Genomic DNA, 18,301 nt, shown 5'->3' with positions numbered 1-18,301 from the left:
TATTTTATTCAATATATACAAAATATCATTTCAAGGTGGATACATACAGTGGCGCTTGCCTGGAATCACTGACCTATCTATGCATCTTCCTGCCCCACCCCTTTGAGATGGTGTCTTGCTATGTTGTCCAGGAAAGTCTCAAACTCCTGAGCTCAGGTGATCCTCCTGCCTCAGCCTCTTGCACCACCACAACAGGCTTTGAAAGCACAGTTCTAAACTGTCTGAATACAAATGCATCTTGCTAACCTAAGAGTCATAGCCCCATCCCCACCCTGCACAGGCCATATTTATATCCTGTGAGGGTGAATTTGTCCCTCCTTGCAGCATTCTTGCCTACGTTTAGAGCATGTGTCTGTATGCCTAATGGTTATAGTTTGGTGCCAAGTAGATGCTTGCTGAATAGCTGAAAGCAAAAGCTGATGCTCCTTTTGCTCATCTCCCAAAGCCTTGAGCATGACCCAGTGAAAGTTCATTTGGATGACCATGAGAGTCTCCCACATGCTGGCCCCTTTGGTTTTCTATGCTGAGACCATCTCATATGACCCCCACGGTGACACACAGGTGGGATATCCTCTTCCCTGGCAAAGTGAGCATTGATCAGAACAGACACTGATAGCAAACTTAATGGGGGACCCCTGGGGTCTGACATCCACAACAGCAATCACAGACCCCTGGACAGACTAGAGGTTATGGGCAGTAAAACCTCATTCCCTTGGGTCTGGGTAGCTGTGGCCTGTTTTGACTCATTAAAATTTCTGGGTTATGGAAAGTTCTTTGACTTCTTTGATGTCAATTCCTGCTTCTTTCAATTAGCAGAGTTTATTTGAGCAGATAATGATTCAAAATTGGGAATCACTTAGTATGAGGAGAGGTTTGGAGAACTCCATTCAGGAATGTGGTCAGGCAGTACTTACAAACAAAAAAAAAAGAAGTGTGTCCAGAAATCGCTTCACAGGTTACAGTCAAGCATTTTGTAGAAAGTAGATTTCTATAAATTGTTCAACATTTTAAAATATTTCCCCCCTTCACACAGTGAGAGACTCACATATGTACTCACACATATCTCTTAGCTTGTCTCCACTATCTCCCAGCAATAAGTACAGAGGACATTTTAGACAAATATTTGGAAGTTTTATATCCAGAGTGAGGATGGCAATTCTTGTTGATGAGAATCTTCCTGAAGAAGGTTACTTACAGTCTGTTGGTTCTAGTGAGCTGCTATAACTCACCTTTGATATTGGAAGAACAGTAGCCCTAGGGTTCACATTCCTAACAAATCCTCATTGTCCTCTCCTGGAAATGTAGCTGTGGGAGGTGGGGGCCAGTGCACTGGTGACAATGACCCCAGATCAGCTCCTGAGGGATGCTTTTGGAGCTAATCTGATAACAGCTTGGAATGGGGTTCCAGGAGATTTCTTTGTTAAATTTAGCATGGTTTTAGGTCTGAGCCTCAGCTCTCCCATGGCAGCTGGACTTGTCAGATCTCAGGCCACCCAGTTACACTGTTGAAACCCATAAGAAGGACTGGGGATATAACTCAGTTGATAAGAGTGCTTGGTTTGCATGCACAAGGCCCTGGGTATGATCCCAGCACCAAATAAAAAAGAAAGAAAGAAAGAAAGAAACCCCTAAGAGATCTTTGGAGGACAGGGTGCTGGAATATGAATTCATCACAGTGCAAAGTTCTTTGCAGAGGTGAACCTCAAAATGGCCAGCCTCCAGGAAACCAAACATGTAAGGCAAAGGTAACAGGAGACTCCAGCAGGGTTCAGGCAATTGAACCCAGGGGTGCTTTACCATTGATCTACATCTGCAGTCCTTTTAATTTTTTTTTTTATTTTGAGAAAGGGTCTTGCCAATTTGCTGAGGCTGGCTTTGAACTCGTGATCATCTTGCCTCCTAAATTGCCGGGATTATAGGAATGCACCACTGCCCCTAGCTGAGTGGCTCTTAAAAATGTGGGCAGGGGCTATTGCTCTGACTCACTCCACCGTAGAGACCATCTGTGCAGATTGTGCCCACTGGAGTAGATATTTGGGGGCTCCTGAAATTCTTTTTTTCTTTTTTTGTGGAGTTGGGGCTTGAGCCCAGGACCTTGCGAATGCTAGGCAAGTGCTTTGCAGGTATAGTGAGTTCTGCTCCCTGCCTCTTGATTTCTTCTTTTTAATGCTTCAGTTGATCCCTGCCCTGTAGAGGGTATCGTTCCAGACAGGGACCACATTTGCTTACTGCTGAGAGCCACGGCTGAGTCTGTATGGCCCCTGGCATTTTGCCAACAGTATTGATTGACAGGTGAGGCATTACTATCCACCTCTGCCGCAACTTTTGAGTTCTCGCACTATTTTGGAGTTCTCGTGGGGATTTCCGGGGATTCCCCGAGAGTTCCCATTGGTTGGGGAAGTGCAGGAGGAGGGATTTCCGGGAGAGAACACCTGGCATTTAGTCAGGGGAATGTTAGAGTTGTAAACAAGTCTGGATGGTGCCTGGCAAAATGCCAGAGGGAGTGGTTTGAGAAGTAACAAAAGTAAGCCATTAAGTGTGGAGATTCCTTATTGGTTGACTGATGTATCTAGTTTATGCTAATTAGATAAGCTCTGTGGAATGTATAAATACTGCTCCTGTCCTGCAATAAACGGCTCCCACTCCTGCTGTATCAACCTACACAAGTTATTCGTCACCCCCCCCCCCCCGGTTATTTTGCTGCAGCCGGACTGCGGCAGCTTACTAAATGTGAGTTTGGATCTCTACTGTCTTTCTAAGGCCCACGTATTAAAGGTCTGGTCCCCAGCATGGTGACATTGGGAAGTTGTGGGGACACTTTAAGAGGTGGGGCCTATGGCTCTGATCTACATATTGTGGGGTCGGGCTCCAAATTCCTTAATAGGACACCCATAGCACAAGAGTTAATAACAAGAATCAACAAATGGGACTTACTTAAACTAAAAAGTTTTTTCTCAGCAAGAGAAACAATAAGAGAGGTAAACAGGGAGCCTACATCATGGGAACAAATTTTTACTCCTCACACTTCAGATAGAGCCTTAATATCCAGAGTATACAAAGAACTAAAAAAATTAGACAATAAGATAACAAATAACCCAATCAACAAAAGGGCCAAGGACCTGAACAGACACTTCTCAGAGGAGGACATACAATCAATCAACAAGTACATGAAAAAATGCTCACCATCTCTAGCAGTCAGAGAAATGCAAATCAAAACCACCCTAAGATACCATCTCACTCCAGTAAGATTGGCAGCCATTATGAAGTCAAACAACAATAAGTGCTGGCAAGGATGTGGGGAAAAGGGTACTCTTGTACATTGCTGGTGGGACTGCAAATTGGTGAGGCCAATTTGGAAAGCAGTATGGAGATTCCTGGGAAAGCTGGGAATGGAACCACCATTTGACCCAGCTATTGCCCTTCTCGGACTATTCCCTGAAGACCTTAAAAGAGCGTACTACAGGGATACTGCCACATCGATGTTCATAGCAGCACAATTCACAATAGCTAGACTGTGGAACCAACCCAGATGCCCTTCAATAGATGAATGGATAAAAAAAAAAATGTGGCATTTATACACCATGGAGTATTACGCAGCACTAAAAAATGACAAAATCATGGAATTTGCAGGGAAATGGATGGCACTAGAGCAGATTATGCTTAGTGAAGCTAGCCAATCCCTAAAAAACAAATACCAAATGTCTTCTTTGATATAATGAGAGCAACTAAGAACAGAGCAGGGAGGAAGAGCAGGAAGAAAAGATTAACATTAAACAGAGACATGAGGTAGGAGGGAAAGGGAGAGAAAAGGGAAATTGCATGGAAATGGAGGGAGACCCTCACTGTTATACAAAATTACATATAAGAGGTTGTGAGGGGAATGGGAAAATAAACAAGGAGAGAAATGAATTACAGTAGATGGGGTAGAGGGAGAAGATGGGAGGGGAGGGGAGGGAGGATAGTAGAGGATAGGAAAGGTAGCAGAATACAACAGTTACTAATAGGGCATTATGTAAAAATGTGGATGTGTAACCGATGTGATTCTGCAATCTGTATTTGGGGTAAAAATGGGAGTTCATAACCCACTTGAATCTAATGTATGAAATATGATATGTCAAGAGCTTTGTAATGTTTTGAACAACCAATAAAAAAAAAGAGGTGGGGCCTAGTGGAAGGTCTTTGGGTCACCGGGGGTGTGCCTCTGAAAGGGATAGTGGAACCCAGGACTCTTGGGCTATCTTGCCTTCTAGTTACAAGGTAAGTGGCTTTGCTCTTCCCTGTTCTCTGGCCATGATCTGCTGCCCCACTACAGGCCCCAAAATAACAAGGGCCCACTGAACATGGACTGAAACCTCTAACACTATGAGCCCAAATAAACCTTTTTTCTTTATGTAAGTTGGTTATCTCAGATATTTGTTAGAGTGACAAAAGAGCACATGTTATGGAGTGAATTGTGTTACTCACCCCTTCACATGTTAAAGACATAACCCCAGTGTGACTGTGTTTAGAGAGAGAAAACCTCTAAAAAGATAATTCTAGTTAAATGAAGTCGTAAGGACAGGGCCCTAATCTGATAGAACTGGTGTCCTTAAAAGAAGAAGAGACACCAGAGAGCTCGCTCTCTCACCAGAGGACAAGGAGGAGGTCAAGTGCATACACAGTGAGATGGCAGCTAAGAGAATAGGCCTCAAAATGAAGCCTACCTGTTAGAACCTTAATCTTGGGCCAATCTCCAGACCACTTTTTCTCTGTTCCTACTTGGAGCAGAGGATGGTGTGAAATAAAATTCTGTTGTTTAAGCTGCCTGCTCTGTGATATTTTGTTTTGATAGTTCTAGTTGATGAAAGACAATATTGAATGGGCAATGGAAATACAATGGTAAACAAAGACAGAAAAAGAACTTACTGTCCAGGAGGGGAAACATGATAATTTCAGATTGTGAGGCTATGGGAGGGGAGGGGAACAGTATTATGGGAGACAACTGAGTGGGAAGGGTTTCCTTATATTTGCCCTTAAGGAAGGCCTCTCTGAGGAGATGGATTCTGAATTGAGCAAGGATCACAAGGAGCCAGCTTTGTGCCTTTGAGGGAAGAACATTCTGGTCAGGCAGGTTAACTGCAAAAGGCTTTAGGCAGGAACAATGTGGGTGGGTGTGAGGCACAGCAATTCCACAGTGGTTCCACAGTGATGCAGGAACACTGGGATGGGAGGTGACAGTGGCTAAGGACAGGGAGGAGCTGAAATGCCTTTGCAAGGGTTAAGCAGAAGGGTCAGTGATTTACCTGATAGGGATGCAGCTTATACTGTCCCTAACCTCCAATTCAGGAGACAGACAAGAAAACTGACAAAAATCATAACAGTGTGATAGGTACTTTGATAGAACTCAGGCCTCAGGAAAGTGAGGGAATTTCTGCTCTGTCAGAGTCTTTATAATATGCAATTAGGCTGAAATTTATCAAAGGGTGTATCTGCCCAGATTTTTCTCTCTATCTGGTAAAAAATATTAAACAGCCTTAAATTTTAGGCCCTCAGATTTTTCAGTCTTTTTCCCCCAACTTTGAACCTCCTACTTTGAGGGGTAGTGGTGGAGGGAGCATAGGGGATTTTACTTGCAAATACAGGGGTGGGGTTGGGGGTGCAGAGTGGAATAATTAACTCTAAAACATTCACTTACAGTTCAGGTTTCAGTTGCATCTTGTTTTGTGACAATAATAAACTAGAAAAGAACTTGCTTTCAAAGGGACATTTTCCTTCAAGGTGTCTGATGGCTTTGCAAGCTCTAATTACTACAAGATGTGAAATCTATCAGTTTGGGCAAGGACCACAAAGATTCCCCTGGGGGAGTGGTAAACCAGTAGGGAGAGTGTAGGCACAGGAAACAAGGGGGATTGGAGGTGGTGGAGTTCAGGTCATCACTTTCAATCTGTCCATCTAACATGGGTAACATGGGTTACCAGGTACAGCTCACTGTTCAACCTCTCTCATAGGTGGAGGCTCTAAGTGAGACTGGACAGAACTTTCCCCTTCCAGGCACCTCTTGGTCTGGTCCATGCCACCTCACCTGGGCATCAAGCTGTTCCTCCCCACTCTCTGGCCTGGCCCACAGCCTTTCTCCCTCCAGTTTTGCCCTGGGTGGAGTGCATCTGTCCACCAAATAGGAGCAGATAGAAAGTGGTCCTTTGCAGTTCAGCTCAAGGAGACGCAGCTGCAGAACAAATGGGCCTTACTGTGGCCCTGGTGAACACCTGCGGGCAAAAACACCAGGGCTTGCCTTTGCTGACAGTCTCCATCTAGCTCCAACCTTCCCAAAGCCCCTCCTTGCCTCCTCCCACTTCTGTGCGTTAAGAAGGATCCCAGGAAGGGAGGGGGATGGGGAAACCCCGCCCTGCCTGCCACGCTCATTCCAGCGGTAGATTCTACGGGGTACGACCGTTGCCCACTCGGGAAGCCCCTCGGGGTCCCACCGCCCCAGCAGCCGCGGAGCATCCGCCAAGCCACAGCCTGGCTCCTGCGAGGAGGCTTGGGGACACACGGAACCCACGGAAACTGCACCTGGCGGCCCCTGTGTCCGTGCTAGCGGCCCCGCCCCGCCCCACGGCGGAGGTTTAAAGGGCCGGAGGGCCCACCGGGGCAGCGGACGCCCCACCCCGCTCGCAGGCCGCACCCACTTGGGGGCGGTGCGCCGAGGCCTAGTTCTCCGTCGGCCGGGCGGCAGCTTTAAGCGGGGGCGGGACTGCGAGCAGCCGTGCGGCGGCTGCGAGGGCTTCGCTGGGGCGCGGGCCCGGCTGCCGGAGGCCCGCCGCCGGGATCGGGGTAAGTGCTCGCGGGGGGCGGACGAACGGCCCTGGGAAGCGCACGCGTTCCGTGGCCGTGGGGGAGGCCTTTGCGGCGCGGCGACTCCGCGGAGGGGGCTCGGGACGTGCCCGGCTTCTCCGGGACCCGCGGAGCCCACCCCGGGCGGCAGGGCCCGGGGCGACTCAGGCCCCAACCGATCCTGGCCCATCCTGGAGCAGGCAGTGGGAGGCGCAGGACTAGCGGGTGCGGGGATTGGCCCTCGGCGCTCGCCGTAGCGCGGCCTGGAAGGCGGTCGCTGAGTGTCCGGGGACAGCGACAAAAAGAGGGAACCCAAGGGCCGTTTGCGACCAGAGATCGGGCAAGAGATTAGGGCAGTGTCCCCCAGAGGCGTCTCCCGGCCAGCCTGGCACCTCCGGGCCTCCACGCAGGCATCGGGCCCGACGCGGAGAGCGAAGGTAGCGGCGACCACAGCGCCCCCTCCGGCCCGGCGGCGCCGCCTCAGGCCTGGCGCGGCGGGAGCGTTGTCTGCGGGACGGGGCGGGGCGGAGCGCACCGCCGCGCGCGGCTTTGCCCCTGGCGAGGGCGCGGTGTCGACCCTGCGCTTTCCACCTGGCCCTTGTCTGGGCCCCCGGCCTCCGGAGCCTCCCAACTCCAGGCGTTCCTCCACGTCAGGGTCTCGCGGGAAGAGGCGCCTGGCTCTCCCTCCCGGACCTGGGAAATGGCAGGGTTGACGACTTCTGTGATAAAGAAGGGACTGCAACTTTGGAAAGTCTGGGCAGGACCGGGGGGGGCTTCGTAGGCCAGGAGGGGGCGTCACACAGAGTTTGGGGTTTCTCGGGGCGGGGATGGGGATGTGCGGTGTCGGTGTTTGGAGGAGGGAATGCGACCTGAAAGGGGCCAGCGGTTGTTGAGTCGTCCTGCAGGACTGACAGACCCCTCGCCTTGGTGCCCCTAATGACGTTTCCTGCCCTGAGCTGGGGATTGGGCCAAAGGCTTCCTTTCGACCTCGGAGAAGTGTGCTTGCTGTCTCTGAGTGGCCAGGAGGAGCTCCCTGGTGTCCCAGTGTGCATCTCCATCTGTCACTTGCCAGAGTGTACCCGGCAGGGCAGCGCGCTGGAAAGGCCTGCAGAAGGATTATTGGTCTGTTGAAGAAAGAAACCAACCAGGAAACCCCCTCCTATGCAGGGTGAAGTTATGTAAGGAGGATGGGTAAAGGCAGTTTCACCAGGTTCTCTGCATGCTTTTGTGACAGCTCTTAAAATGGAAACCAGTCGCCATCTATGTGTCGCCATGGAGCAGGAGTTCTCAAAAGTTTGGTCAACAACCTGTTTCCCACTCACAGAGGTGCTTTTCGAAGCATTTATTCATTCAAGGAGCAGTTTTTGAATGCCTGGTGTGCAGATAAAATTTACAGCTTACTAGGCCTCTTGGTTTCTGGGGTAGCTGTTGGTTTGATGATTTTAATGTATGCTGAAATTTTAATGTACACTGAAGTTTGAGAGCCAATCACCTAGGGCAGAGGTTGCGAAACTACTGTCAGCACACCAAATCCAGCCTACTGCTTGTTTTCATATAGCTCTTGAAATAAGAGTGGCTTTAGATTGATTGATTGATTGATTGATTTTGCATTGAGGATCAAACCCAGGGCCTTGTGCTTGCTAGACAAGCACTCTAGCACTGAGCTACATTACTGGTGCTAAGAATGGTTTTTATATTGTTTAAGTGGATGGCAGAGGAAAAAAGGGGGGAAGAGTCATATTTCATGACAAATGAGTATTAATTTCAAATTTCAGTATCCATAAATAGTCATTAGAACACAGATGTTCTCACTCATTTAAATGTTGTCTTTGACTCCCTGCTGCCTACAACTGAGATGAGTAGTTGTATAGGGACTGCATAGCATAGCCACAAAGTCTAAAATATTTACCACCTGGTTCTTTGCAGAAAGTGTTTGCCAACACCTGGCTGAGGGAAAGAAGAAACTATGGTAGGAAGGAGAAGCTTCTATCGCTAAAAAAACCATGTTCAGACAAAATGGATTTGGGTAACATTTTCAAAAGAGCAGAGGGACTAGTGTTCATTCTGGATTAGTACAGAAGTGTTTAGATGAATACAGGCATTTGGGTAAGATTTTCCGAGGTTGTGAGACTGTGCCCTTGATAAGTTGGCTAACTATATACTTCTTTTTGTAGGCTGGGTGAACTCATGGACCTTAAATTTTTCTTTTGAAAAAAGAAACCAGCTCAAAACTAAAAATGGCATTCGTTGCAACACAAGGGGCCACAGTGGTTGACCAAACCACTCTGATGAAAAAATACCTTCAGTTTGTGGCAGCTCTTACAGATGTTAATACACGTAAGTTGACCCTTTCTGTCATTAAGAAATGCATCATTTCAGTTCAGATGATGTGCACATTTAGATAAATAGTAACATCTACTCTGGTTTTTCTTTTTTTTGCCTGGTGGAGAAGCAAAATGATGAGTAGTACTAGCTGGAGCCCCAAAGAGGCACGTGTGAGTGTGTGTGTGTGTGTGTGTGTGTGGTGTGTGTGTGTGTATACCTGTATTCTTATCTGTGCATGCACACATATGTCTGGGAGTATGAATGTGTGTGGCTGGTCATAGGAAATTAGCTATGTGTCTTCTGTTGGGCCATGACAGTCAAACTGATAAGATCTGATTGCTTCTCTTAAATTATTAAATCCAGGAATTTTAGGAACATCCCTTAACATAATTTCAATTATCTGATGGTTTGTTTTGCCACTTACAGCTGATGAAACCAAGTTAAAAATGATGCAAGAAGTTAGTGAAAATTTTGAGGTATGAGCTTTTATTTTATATTTCTTACTCTCCTGTTGCTGCTGAAAGTCTTTTTAGTAACTCAAAAATCATTGTCTTTGTAACTTATTAACTTATTGTATGTCAAAACTGCAATTTGAAACTTTGTACACAATGTTCATTTTCTTCACATTATTGATAATGAATTGCTCATTTCTCTTGAGGAATATTGTTTTGTTTTATTTTTTTTTTGTTGTTGTTTTGCTTTGTTTTGTTACTGTTTTTTGTACCAGGGATTGAACTCAAGGGGACTCAACCACTGAGTCATTGAGTTGCTTAAGACCTTGAGCCTGGGATTAGAGGCTGGGATTACAGTAGTGCCCCACCTTGCATGCCTTTGTTTTTGTTTTTTTTCTGAGATTGGAAAATATCCATTCATCTGTCTCTTCACATTCATTGAATATTTTTTGGTCATATCCAGTCTGCTTGATATTTAAAATTTTTCAGTTTCTTTCTTTGTTTTGTAGTGTTGGGGATTGAATCCAGGGCTTTGCTCATGCTAGGTGAAAGCTTTACTACTGAGCTACATCCCCAGTCCCTTTCATTCTTTGAGACAGGGTCTTGCTATGTTGCCCAGGCTGGCCTTGAACTTGCAATTCTCTTACCGTCCCCTGAATATTTGCAATTATAGGTGTGCCACCACACCCAGCTGTAGCTCCATTAAAATCTTAATGGAGGGGCTGGGGTTGTGTCTCAGTGGTAGGGTGCTTGCCTAGCATGTGTGAGGCCCTGGGTTCCATCCTCAGTACCACATATAAATAAATAAAATAAAGGTCCATGACAACTAAAAAATATATATATATATAAAAAAATCTTATATGAGGGGCTTGGGTTGTGGCTCAGAGGTAGAGCACTTGCCTAGCATGTATGAGGCACTGGGTTTGATCCTCAGCACCACATAAAAATAAATAAATCAAATAAAGGTATTGTGTCCAACTACAACCAAAAAATAAATGTTAAAAAAAAATCTTATGAAACCAGCATTATGTTTGTGGCCTATTATTTACTGAAACATTACTTGGTACATGACTATTTATAATGGCTGCTTTAAAGTCTTTGTCTACTAAATCCAACATTTGGGCTGCCTGTGGGTCATTTCACATTCTTTTTCTCTGCATGTCTAGTATTTTTTTATTATGCAGTGGACATTGTGTGTGAAATGACGTAGGAATTCTAGATTCTGTTATCTCCTGAAGAGTGTTGATGTATTTGTTGTCCTAGGCAGTTCAGTTGTTAGGCTGATCTCATTTGTTTGTTGGGCTGGTCTAGAAGAGGCCTTGCTTTAGGGCATGTTCCTTCCTCAGCTGAATCTCTGATGTCTAAGATGTTCTCATGGTATTAAGTGGGTTTGTGCACTCTCCTGAGGCTTGAACTCCAACATTCTAACCTTGTTAGATTTCTAGTGCTTCCATTTATTTCTCAATCCTAAAGCCGTGCTTTAGGTAGTATTACCTAAACTGTTTGTGCAGTTCAGCCCTCAGTTAAGGCCTCAAGGACTCACAGAAGGTTGTCATCCCCTCACCATCCAGTGGTTCACTTTTCTCTGGGGCTCTGCCTCCACAGCTCAGCAGATCTGGGCTCCACTTGGTCCGAGTTTGCTGAGTGTCATCAGGAAATTGTACCTGGGCAGAGGTCTGAGTGTTCATGGGGCTCAACTTGAGAATTTGCCTTCTCTAGAAGTTATGGTCTAGTACTACCTCTTGTCCAACACCTGAAGAAAGCTATTTCCTATTTGGCCTAACTTTATGGTTCATCTGGGTTAGTCTAATAAACAGATGAGAAAGTCTTACGTCTTATTTTAATGTGTGGATAATAAAACCTTTCTTGGGAGTTGATAAGGTTAAGAACAGTAAATACTATGTTTCTTAGCCTCTGCATGGTCTCTCTTTTTTTTGTACTGGGGATTGAACTCAGGGGCCCTTTACCACTGAGCCACATCCCCAGCCCAATTTTGTGTTTTATTTAGAGACAGGGTCTCACTGAGTTGCTTAGCACCTCGATTTTGCTGAGGCAGGCTTTGAACTTGTGATTTTCCTGCCTCAGCCTCCTGAGCTGCTGGGATTACAGGCCTGCGTCACCGTGCCTGGCTACTACTTGGTCTTTTGGACTAATAAAGATTAAATAATGTTAGTGGGAAGCCAGGGGCAGTGGGGCATGCCTGTAACCCAGCTACTCAGGAGGCTGAGGTAGGAGGATTACAAGTTTGAGGCCAGCCTGGGCAATTTAGGAGGACCCTGCTTCAAGATAAAAAGGGCTGAGATGTAGCTCAGGGATCAAATGATCCTGGGTTCAATCCCCAGTAATACAAAAACAGAAAAAGAAACACCAGTAAGATTGAATTCTATGCTTTTCTGTTTATGGTAATGGATAGTATTTTAGTTTGTATTTGTTTTTTAATAGAAATTTTGAAGAACTTTTAGCTTTGAGCTGAGAACAAAATTGTGCGATATTTAGAGATCTAGCTAAGGAGATTTCTCTCTCTCTCTTTCTTTCTTTCTTTTTTTTTTTTTTTAAATATTTTTTAGTTGTCGATGGACCTTTGTTTGTATGCAGTGCTGAGAATTGAACCCAGTGCCTGACACATTTTAGACAACCCCAACCCCAGGAGATTTCTCTTTTGCCCAAGCTACTAAAGCAAGGTGTTAAAAACTTTATATAAAAAGAGGTGGAAGGTAAAAAAGGATAAGTCTGCATTCTACATTTTATTGGAGGGAACCCTATGGGAGAATCATAGTCTGGCAAGTTTATTTGAGAGGCTGAAATCCTGTGGCATTCTCTAAACCTGCAGGAACAGACACATGTTGACATGATGTGAGCTGGATTAAGGTCTGGCCCTTTTGAGTTTCTGAGGATTTACTCTCCTTTTTAATGTATGACAGTTAGTGAGTTCCTGGCATTTTGGTCTCAGATGCGTTGATTAAATTAACACGGTTAAATAAGTGAAGTAGTGTACTGAGAACTTTTTAAAATTGTGACTTGAAATCTGTGTGATATAAATACTTGATTTAAATAATTTCAGTTGACTGAGTTCTTCAAAGAATTAAATACTAGAATTATCATCAGCAGTTGACAAGATGTGTGTGTGTGTGTGTGTGTGTGTGTGTGTGTGTATGTGTATCAGTCCATTTATCTATCCCCTCCTCAACCCCCCCAGTACTAGGGAATAGAACCCAGGGCCTTGTGAGTACTGAGCAAGCACTTTACCACTGTGCTACATCCTTTTTAAATTTTATTTTGAGAGACAATCTCACTTGAGTTATCCAGGCTATCCTTAAACTTGGGATTATCCTGCTTCTGCTTCTGAGTAGCTGGGATTATAGATGTGTGCCACCATACCTAGTCATCTAGCCTTAAGTGTTTTTTGTTTTTGTTTTAAAGAGAAATTCATATTTGAAAACTCTGTGATCAGTAGTTAGTGTGAGGTATAACGTGGATGTGCTTGACTTTCTGATAACAAGGCAGTTCTGCATTCTAATTTAGATCTTGACTCTCTTTTCCTTGAATGCTTTTAAAAAAAAATGTTCTTTTTAGATATACATGACAGTAGACTGTATTTTGGCATACATACATGGGGTATAACTTGCTAGGATCCCATTCTTGATGTGGAGTTATACTGGTCATGTATTCATAAGTGAACCTAGGGAAAGTTATGTTGATTCATTCTGCTATCTTTCTCATTCCCAGCTCCCCTTACCTTCATTCCCTTTTGACTAGTCAAACTAACTTCTATTCTTCCCTGCCCCCGCATTGTGTGTTAGTAAGAGAGAACATTCTCAGATTTTGGTTTTGGGGGAGTAGCTTACTTCACTTAGTATGATAGCCTTTAGTTCCATCCATTTACTAACAAATGCCATAATTTGATTCTTCTTTACTATTCGTTAGTAGTCCATTGTGTATATATACCACATTTTCTTTATCCATTTATCTGTTGAAGGGCACCTATTTTGGTTCCATAGGTTTAGCTCTTTTGAATTGAGCCACTATAACATTGATGTGGTTGCATCACTGTAGTATGTCGATTTAAAGTCCTTTAGTATATGCTGAGGAATGGGATAACTGGGTCAAATGGTGGTTTTATTCCAGGTTTTCCAAAGTGGTTGTACCAATTTGTAGTCCGACCAGCAGTCTATGAGTATAGCTTTTCCCCCACACCCTCTCCACCATTTATTGTTATTTGTATTCTTGATAATTGCCGTTCTGGCTGAAATGAGATGGAATCTCAATGTAGTTTTAATTTGCATTTCTCTAACTGCTATGTTAAAACATTTTTCATGTATTTGTTGACTAATTTTATTTCTTCTGTAAAGTGCCTGTTCAGTTCCTTTGCCCATGTATTGATTGGGGCTTTTTTTTTTTTTTTTTTTAATTTATTTACTATTTTTTTTTTTGGTATGAAGTTTTTGAATTCTTTATATACCTGGAGATTAATGCTGTATCTGAGGTGCAGGTGTCAAAGTTTTTCCCATTCTGTAAGCTCGCTCTTCATGGTTTCCTTTGCTGTGAAAAAGCTTTTTCGTTTGATACCATTCCATTTGTTGATTCTTGATTTTCCTTGAATCCAAATGTTTTATAAAATGCCCTGAGCTTTGGGATGAAAGGTGACAGTCTACTTGGGAGAAACTATTTAGGTGCTGTACTGTGCTGGGGGCTGCCCCCCATGTGGTATTCTGTGTGCCTGGAGTTGGCTCTGGGAGACTGATGTTCTATTGCATAGACCAGGAATTGCAGTAGTTCCTTTCCTCATCTGGGGCATCACTCTGCTTTCTAATTTTCGCCAGTTTTTCTGTCCCGTTGTTTATAGACTTGTCTTCTAAGATTTCCATACATGATAGTCAAAACTCCATTTTTTGTGGGGGAGGGTACTGGGGATTGAACCCAGGAATGCTTTACCATTGAGCCACGTCCTCAGCCCTTTTTATTTTATTTTGAGACAAGGTCTTGCTAAACAGCCTAGGGCCTCACTAAGTTGATGAGGCTGTGCAGTCATCCTGCCTCAGCCTGCTGGTCCCTGAGATTATACGCCTGTGCCCCTTGCCTGGCAACGACCCCCAAACTTTATCTTCTGCCCTGCATTTAACTGCCCAGATGCCTTGCTCACTAGCTTGTTGTGATGGTAAAAGTTTAACCCCTTTCTTTTATATTCTTCTCCCATCATACTGAATTTTTTTTGTCGCCCTTTTTTATACTCATGCCCTGCTCAGTACTTCTAATTTTAACAGTAAATTTTGTTCTCTTAAATTGGATTTCAGAAGTAACAATCATCCTAATTTATTTAAAACTTTATTACTACAAAAACATCTAAAGTACTCAGAATTATTGTTGGCTCTGTGAAAATGTTTTGTATTCCTTTGAGATCATTATAAAATGTGAATTTGAAATGCAATATGAGCTTATAACTAATGGAGTTTTCTTTTATTTTTGCCTAATTAGAATGTAACATCATCTCCTCAGTATTCTACATTCCTAGAACATATCATCCCTCGATTTCTTACATTTCTCCAAGACGGAGAAGTCCAGTTTCTTCAGGAGAAACCAGCCCAGGTAACCCGTTAAAAAGTATCAGAGGAAAATGTCATGCTGTGGGCTTGCAAACATTTATGAATGAAAACAATTCAGAAAACTTAGGGTTCCACTGAAAATTAAAGGTTTTGTCATTTTTGGATAATTTGGTCAAGCCCATTTCCTCCTCAGGTTGGTTTTGTCTAGGCTTTTTTTTTTTTAAACTGCGTACTGAACTCAGGTGCTTCCCCACTGAGCCACATCCTCAGGGTCTCACTAAATTGCTTAGGGCCTTGCTAAGTTGCTGAGGCTGTCCTTGAACTTGTGATCCTCCTGTCTCAGCCTCCCAAGTTGTAGGGATTACTGTGCTCTGCCAGGCCATTTCTTTTACAATTAAAATTATTTTTGTTTGCCAGTTGGTAATGTATATTTGTTCACTGTTATTTTTCGTTTTTTTGGTGGTGCTGGGGATTGAACCCATGGCCTTGTGCATGCGAGGCACTCTACCAACTGAGCTATGTCCCTGACAAGTTCAAACATGTATCAAGGAAAAAAAAAATTGAATGATACCAATTTCCACACCTATTACCAATGCTAATCTTATTAAATTTCAGTTCTTATAACTCATGGCTAATTCCGTTTTCTCTCTGCAGTCCCATTCTTCACACCCTGTCTCCACTTGATAATTTTAGAACATTCCCATTATGCCACTTTTTCTAGAACTATTTAGCTCTTAAAAATAAACTTAAAATATTGCCATAATATTCGTGGAAGTTCATTGCTAGAGGGAGCATTTTTGTATTTTACCAATTTAAGAACTTACATATTTGACCTGCCTAGTTGTCAGCTCCATAGATAGAACTATGAAAGCTTAGTATAGCCTGTGGGGAATATTCCTTAGGCGCAAGGTGACAAGATTGTACCATGTTATGGGAGCTAAACGGAGATGATGAGGGGAGGTTCTAAACTAAGTTCAGTTTACGTTTTGCTCTTTCGTCTTAGATATACTCCATCTTCACTTGCTTGTGTCCTTTTGCTAGAAATACTGATACATTGTGAAAGGAAAGGTTAACTTAGTTGATTTGGTACACAGTTGTAGAAATATTGAAAATAAAAAGTTTTCAGTACACACTTTGGCTTACATGTAAATAATTTACAGGACTCCTTCTAAAATTAGATCCATCTTATTTTATGGATCCATCTTATTTTATGCCGATAGCTGTGTGACACTTATACAATGTGAGACAATTAATTTGGATATCTTGCATATATTTTATCTTTACACTTTTATTTTTCTTTGCCAGCAACTGCGGAAGCTAGTACTTGAAATAATTCACAGAATACCAACTAATGAACATCTTCGTCCTCATACAAAAAATGTTTTGTCTGTGATGTTTCGCTTTTTAGAGGTAATATTTAAGAATTCTTATTATATAGCTATATTCAAAGGTATCAGTGTGTTTTTTAAGTAAAATTTGCTTCTATACAACGATTTCCTTTTCACTAAAGTTCTCATTTATGTGAATAAAAATGTGTCGTATGTTCACTTTTCCCCATTTCTTTTTAAGACAGACTTCTTAATTGAACTTTTTTTGGTCGCTGGGAATTGACTAGACTTGGTGGAAAATAAGTTGGGTGGTGGTCAAAATATTCAGCACAGGGTTTGTTGGCACAGTGCTTTTTATAGTTTGTATTTCAAGCACAATGCTTTATGATAGTGGGTGCTTATGAAGAAGGTCATGAACTCTTCCGGAATCCATTTGATGCTTGTTGAATGAATCCCTAATATTATTTTCTTGCTCCTCTTAGTCTTGATGTGTTTACAGTTTATTGTGTTTTGGGGCTCCTTAGAAAAATGATCTTTGGAGAGGGATAGAGTTGGATTCGTATCTTGCCTCTGCTGTTTATTAGCTGTACCATGTTGGCCACATTGCTTAACTTCTCTTGAGTCTTTACTTCCTCATATGTAAAATGTGAGTGGTACCCCTCATTTTTAGAACTTTCATAAAGTGCTCAGCCCAGGGTCCAGTCCATGGTGAACTGGTAGTTGTTTGTCCTTTCCAGGTCTTTGGGCAGTACAAGTGTCCCTTACCTGAATGCTTGGGACCAGAAGTGTTTTGGATTTGGGATTTTTTTTTTTGGAATATTTTCATATACTTTATGAGAAGTCTTAAAGATACAGCCCAAGTCTAAATATGAAATTCATGTATGTTTCATATACATGTTATACATGTAGCCAAAAGATGGTTTCATGCAATATTTTTAGTGCACCTGTGTTTTGAGTATGACCCATCCCATGAGATCAGGTGTGGACTTTTTTGCTTGGGTCATCAGGTCAAATGCTCAGAAAGTTTGGGATTTTGTATTTTTGGATTAGGGGTACTTAACCTGTATTTCCAAGCAGTGAACAGTGATAACTTTGGCCATTAAGACATTAGTTTATGGTGTGACTTGCCAAATATGCCAGTGTATCTAATGGTAGAGTGTCATTCTCATGCAGCTTACAAGTGGAATGCCCTTGATAATCTACCAAAGACCATGGACAACTGGGACAGCTGAATTCTATGGGCTTATGAATTTTCAGCAAGTTATATGTAATTTAGTTGACAGAGGGTGTGTGTGTCTGCATAAAATGCTTAGAAAATTGTTTTTTATCTTGAGATTAAAACTCTTTGGAAGCATAACTTTTTAAAAATGTCTTTCTTTTTTTAAAGACTGAAAATGAAGAAAATGTTCTTATCTGTCTAAGAATAATTATTGAGCTACACAAACAGTTCAGGCCACCAATCACACAAGAAGTAAGTTGTTTATCCTGATAGCATTTATAAAGTGTCAGCAAGTTCCTTCTACTGTGTAAAATTATTACTTCTTAAAAGTTGATTGGACAATGTAGAAAATATAGCCCAAGTTGGAGGCAATTATTTGTGGATTCATCAGGGGCTTTTAAAAAAATGTATGTATCAATATCTTGCTGAATTTGCTCAGTAGTTGAAATGTATTAGCCAGTCACGCTAGCAGGTCTGTGTGGACTGTCCTGGTACATACACATCTGATGTTGACAAGGTGGGAATTCTGAAGTCCGGGCTGGATTTGGATCTAAACCAAGCAACTCTGCAGCTGAGTGACATTGGGTGAACTCATTGTCTTTTAGAGCCTTTTCCATAACATGG

The 18,301-nt window shown here is 43.1% G+C and overlaps 1 protein-coding gene and 1 non-coding gene across 9 annotated transcripts in view; both read left to right on the top strand.

Moving 5' to 3' along the window:
- The first annotated feature begins 6,727 nt into the window (after positions 1-6,727).
- Positions 6,728-18,301, top strand: part of Trrap (transformation/transcription domain associated protein) — a 114,021-nt gene continuing 102,447 nt past the window's right edge. For all 8 annotated transcript variants that reach the window (XM_071605575.1, XM_027953212.2, XM_027953213.2 and 5 more), the window contains exons 1-6: positions 6,728-6,813; positions 8,988-9,150; positions 9,565-9,614; positions 15,063-15,173; positions 16,436-16,540; positions 17,846-17,929. In XM_071605575.1, coding sequence (XP_071461676.1) covers positions 9,051-9,150; positions 9,565-9,614; positions 15,063-15,173; positions 16,436-16,540; positions 17,846-17,929 — 450 coding nt within the window. In that variant the 5' untranslated portion in view covers positions 6,728-6,813; positions 8,988-9,050. The remainder of the gene's footprint in view (positions 6,814-8,987; positions 9,151-9,564; positions 9,615-15,062; positions 15,174-16,435; positions 16,541-17,845; positions 17,930-18,301) is intronic.
- On the top strand, positions 9,259-9,481 carry LOC139702989 (small nucleolar RNA ZL1). The gene has a single exon (XR_011705544.1). It is a non-coding gene; the product is annotated as a small nucleolar RNA ZL1 (small nucleolar RNA).

The sequence above is a fragment of the Marmota flaviventris genome, chromosome 19 (genome assembly GCF_047511675.1).
Source record: "Marmota flaviventris isolate mMarFla1 chromosome 19, mMarFla1.hap1, whole genome shotgun sequence".
In the NCBI taxonomy this organism is placed as follows: Eukaryota; Metazoa; Chordata; class Mammalia; order Rodentia; family Sciuridae; genus Marmota; species Marmota flaviventris.
This window is presented reverse-complemented; position numbering and strand designations above follow the sequence as displayed.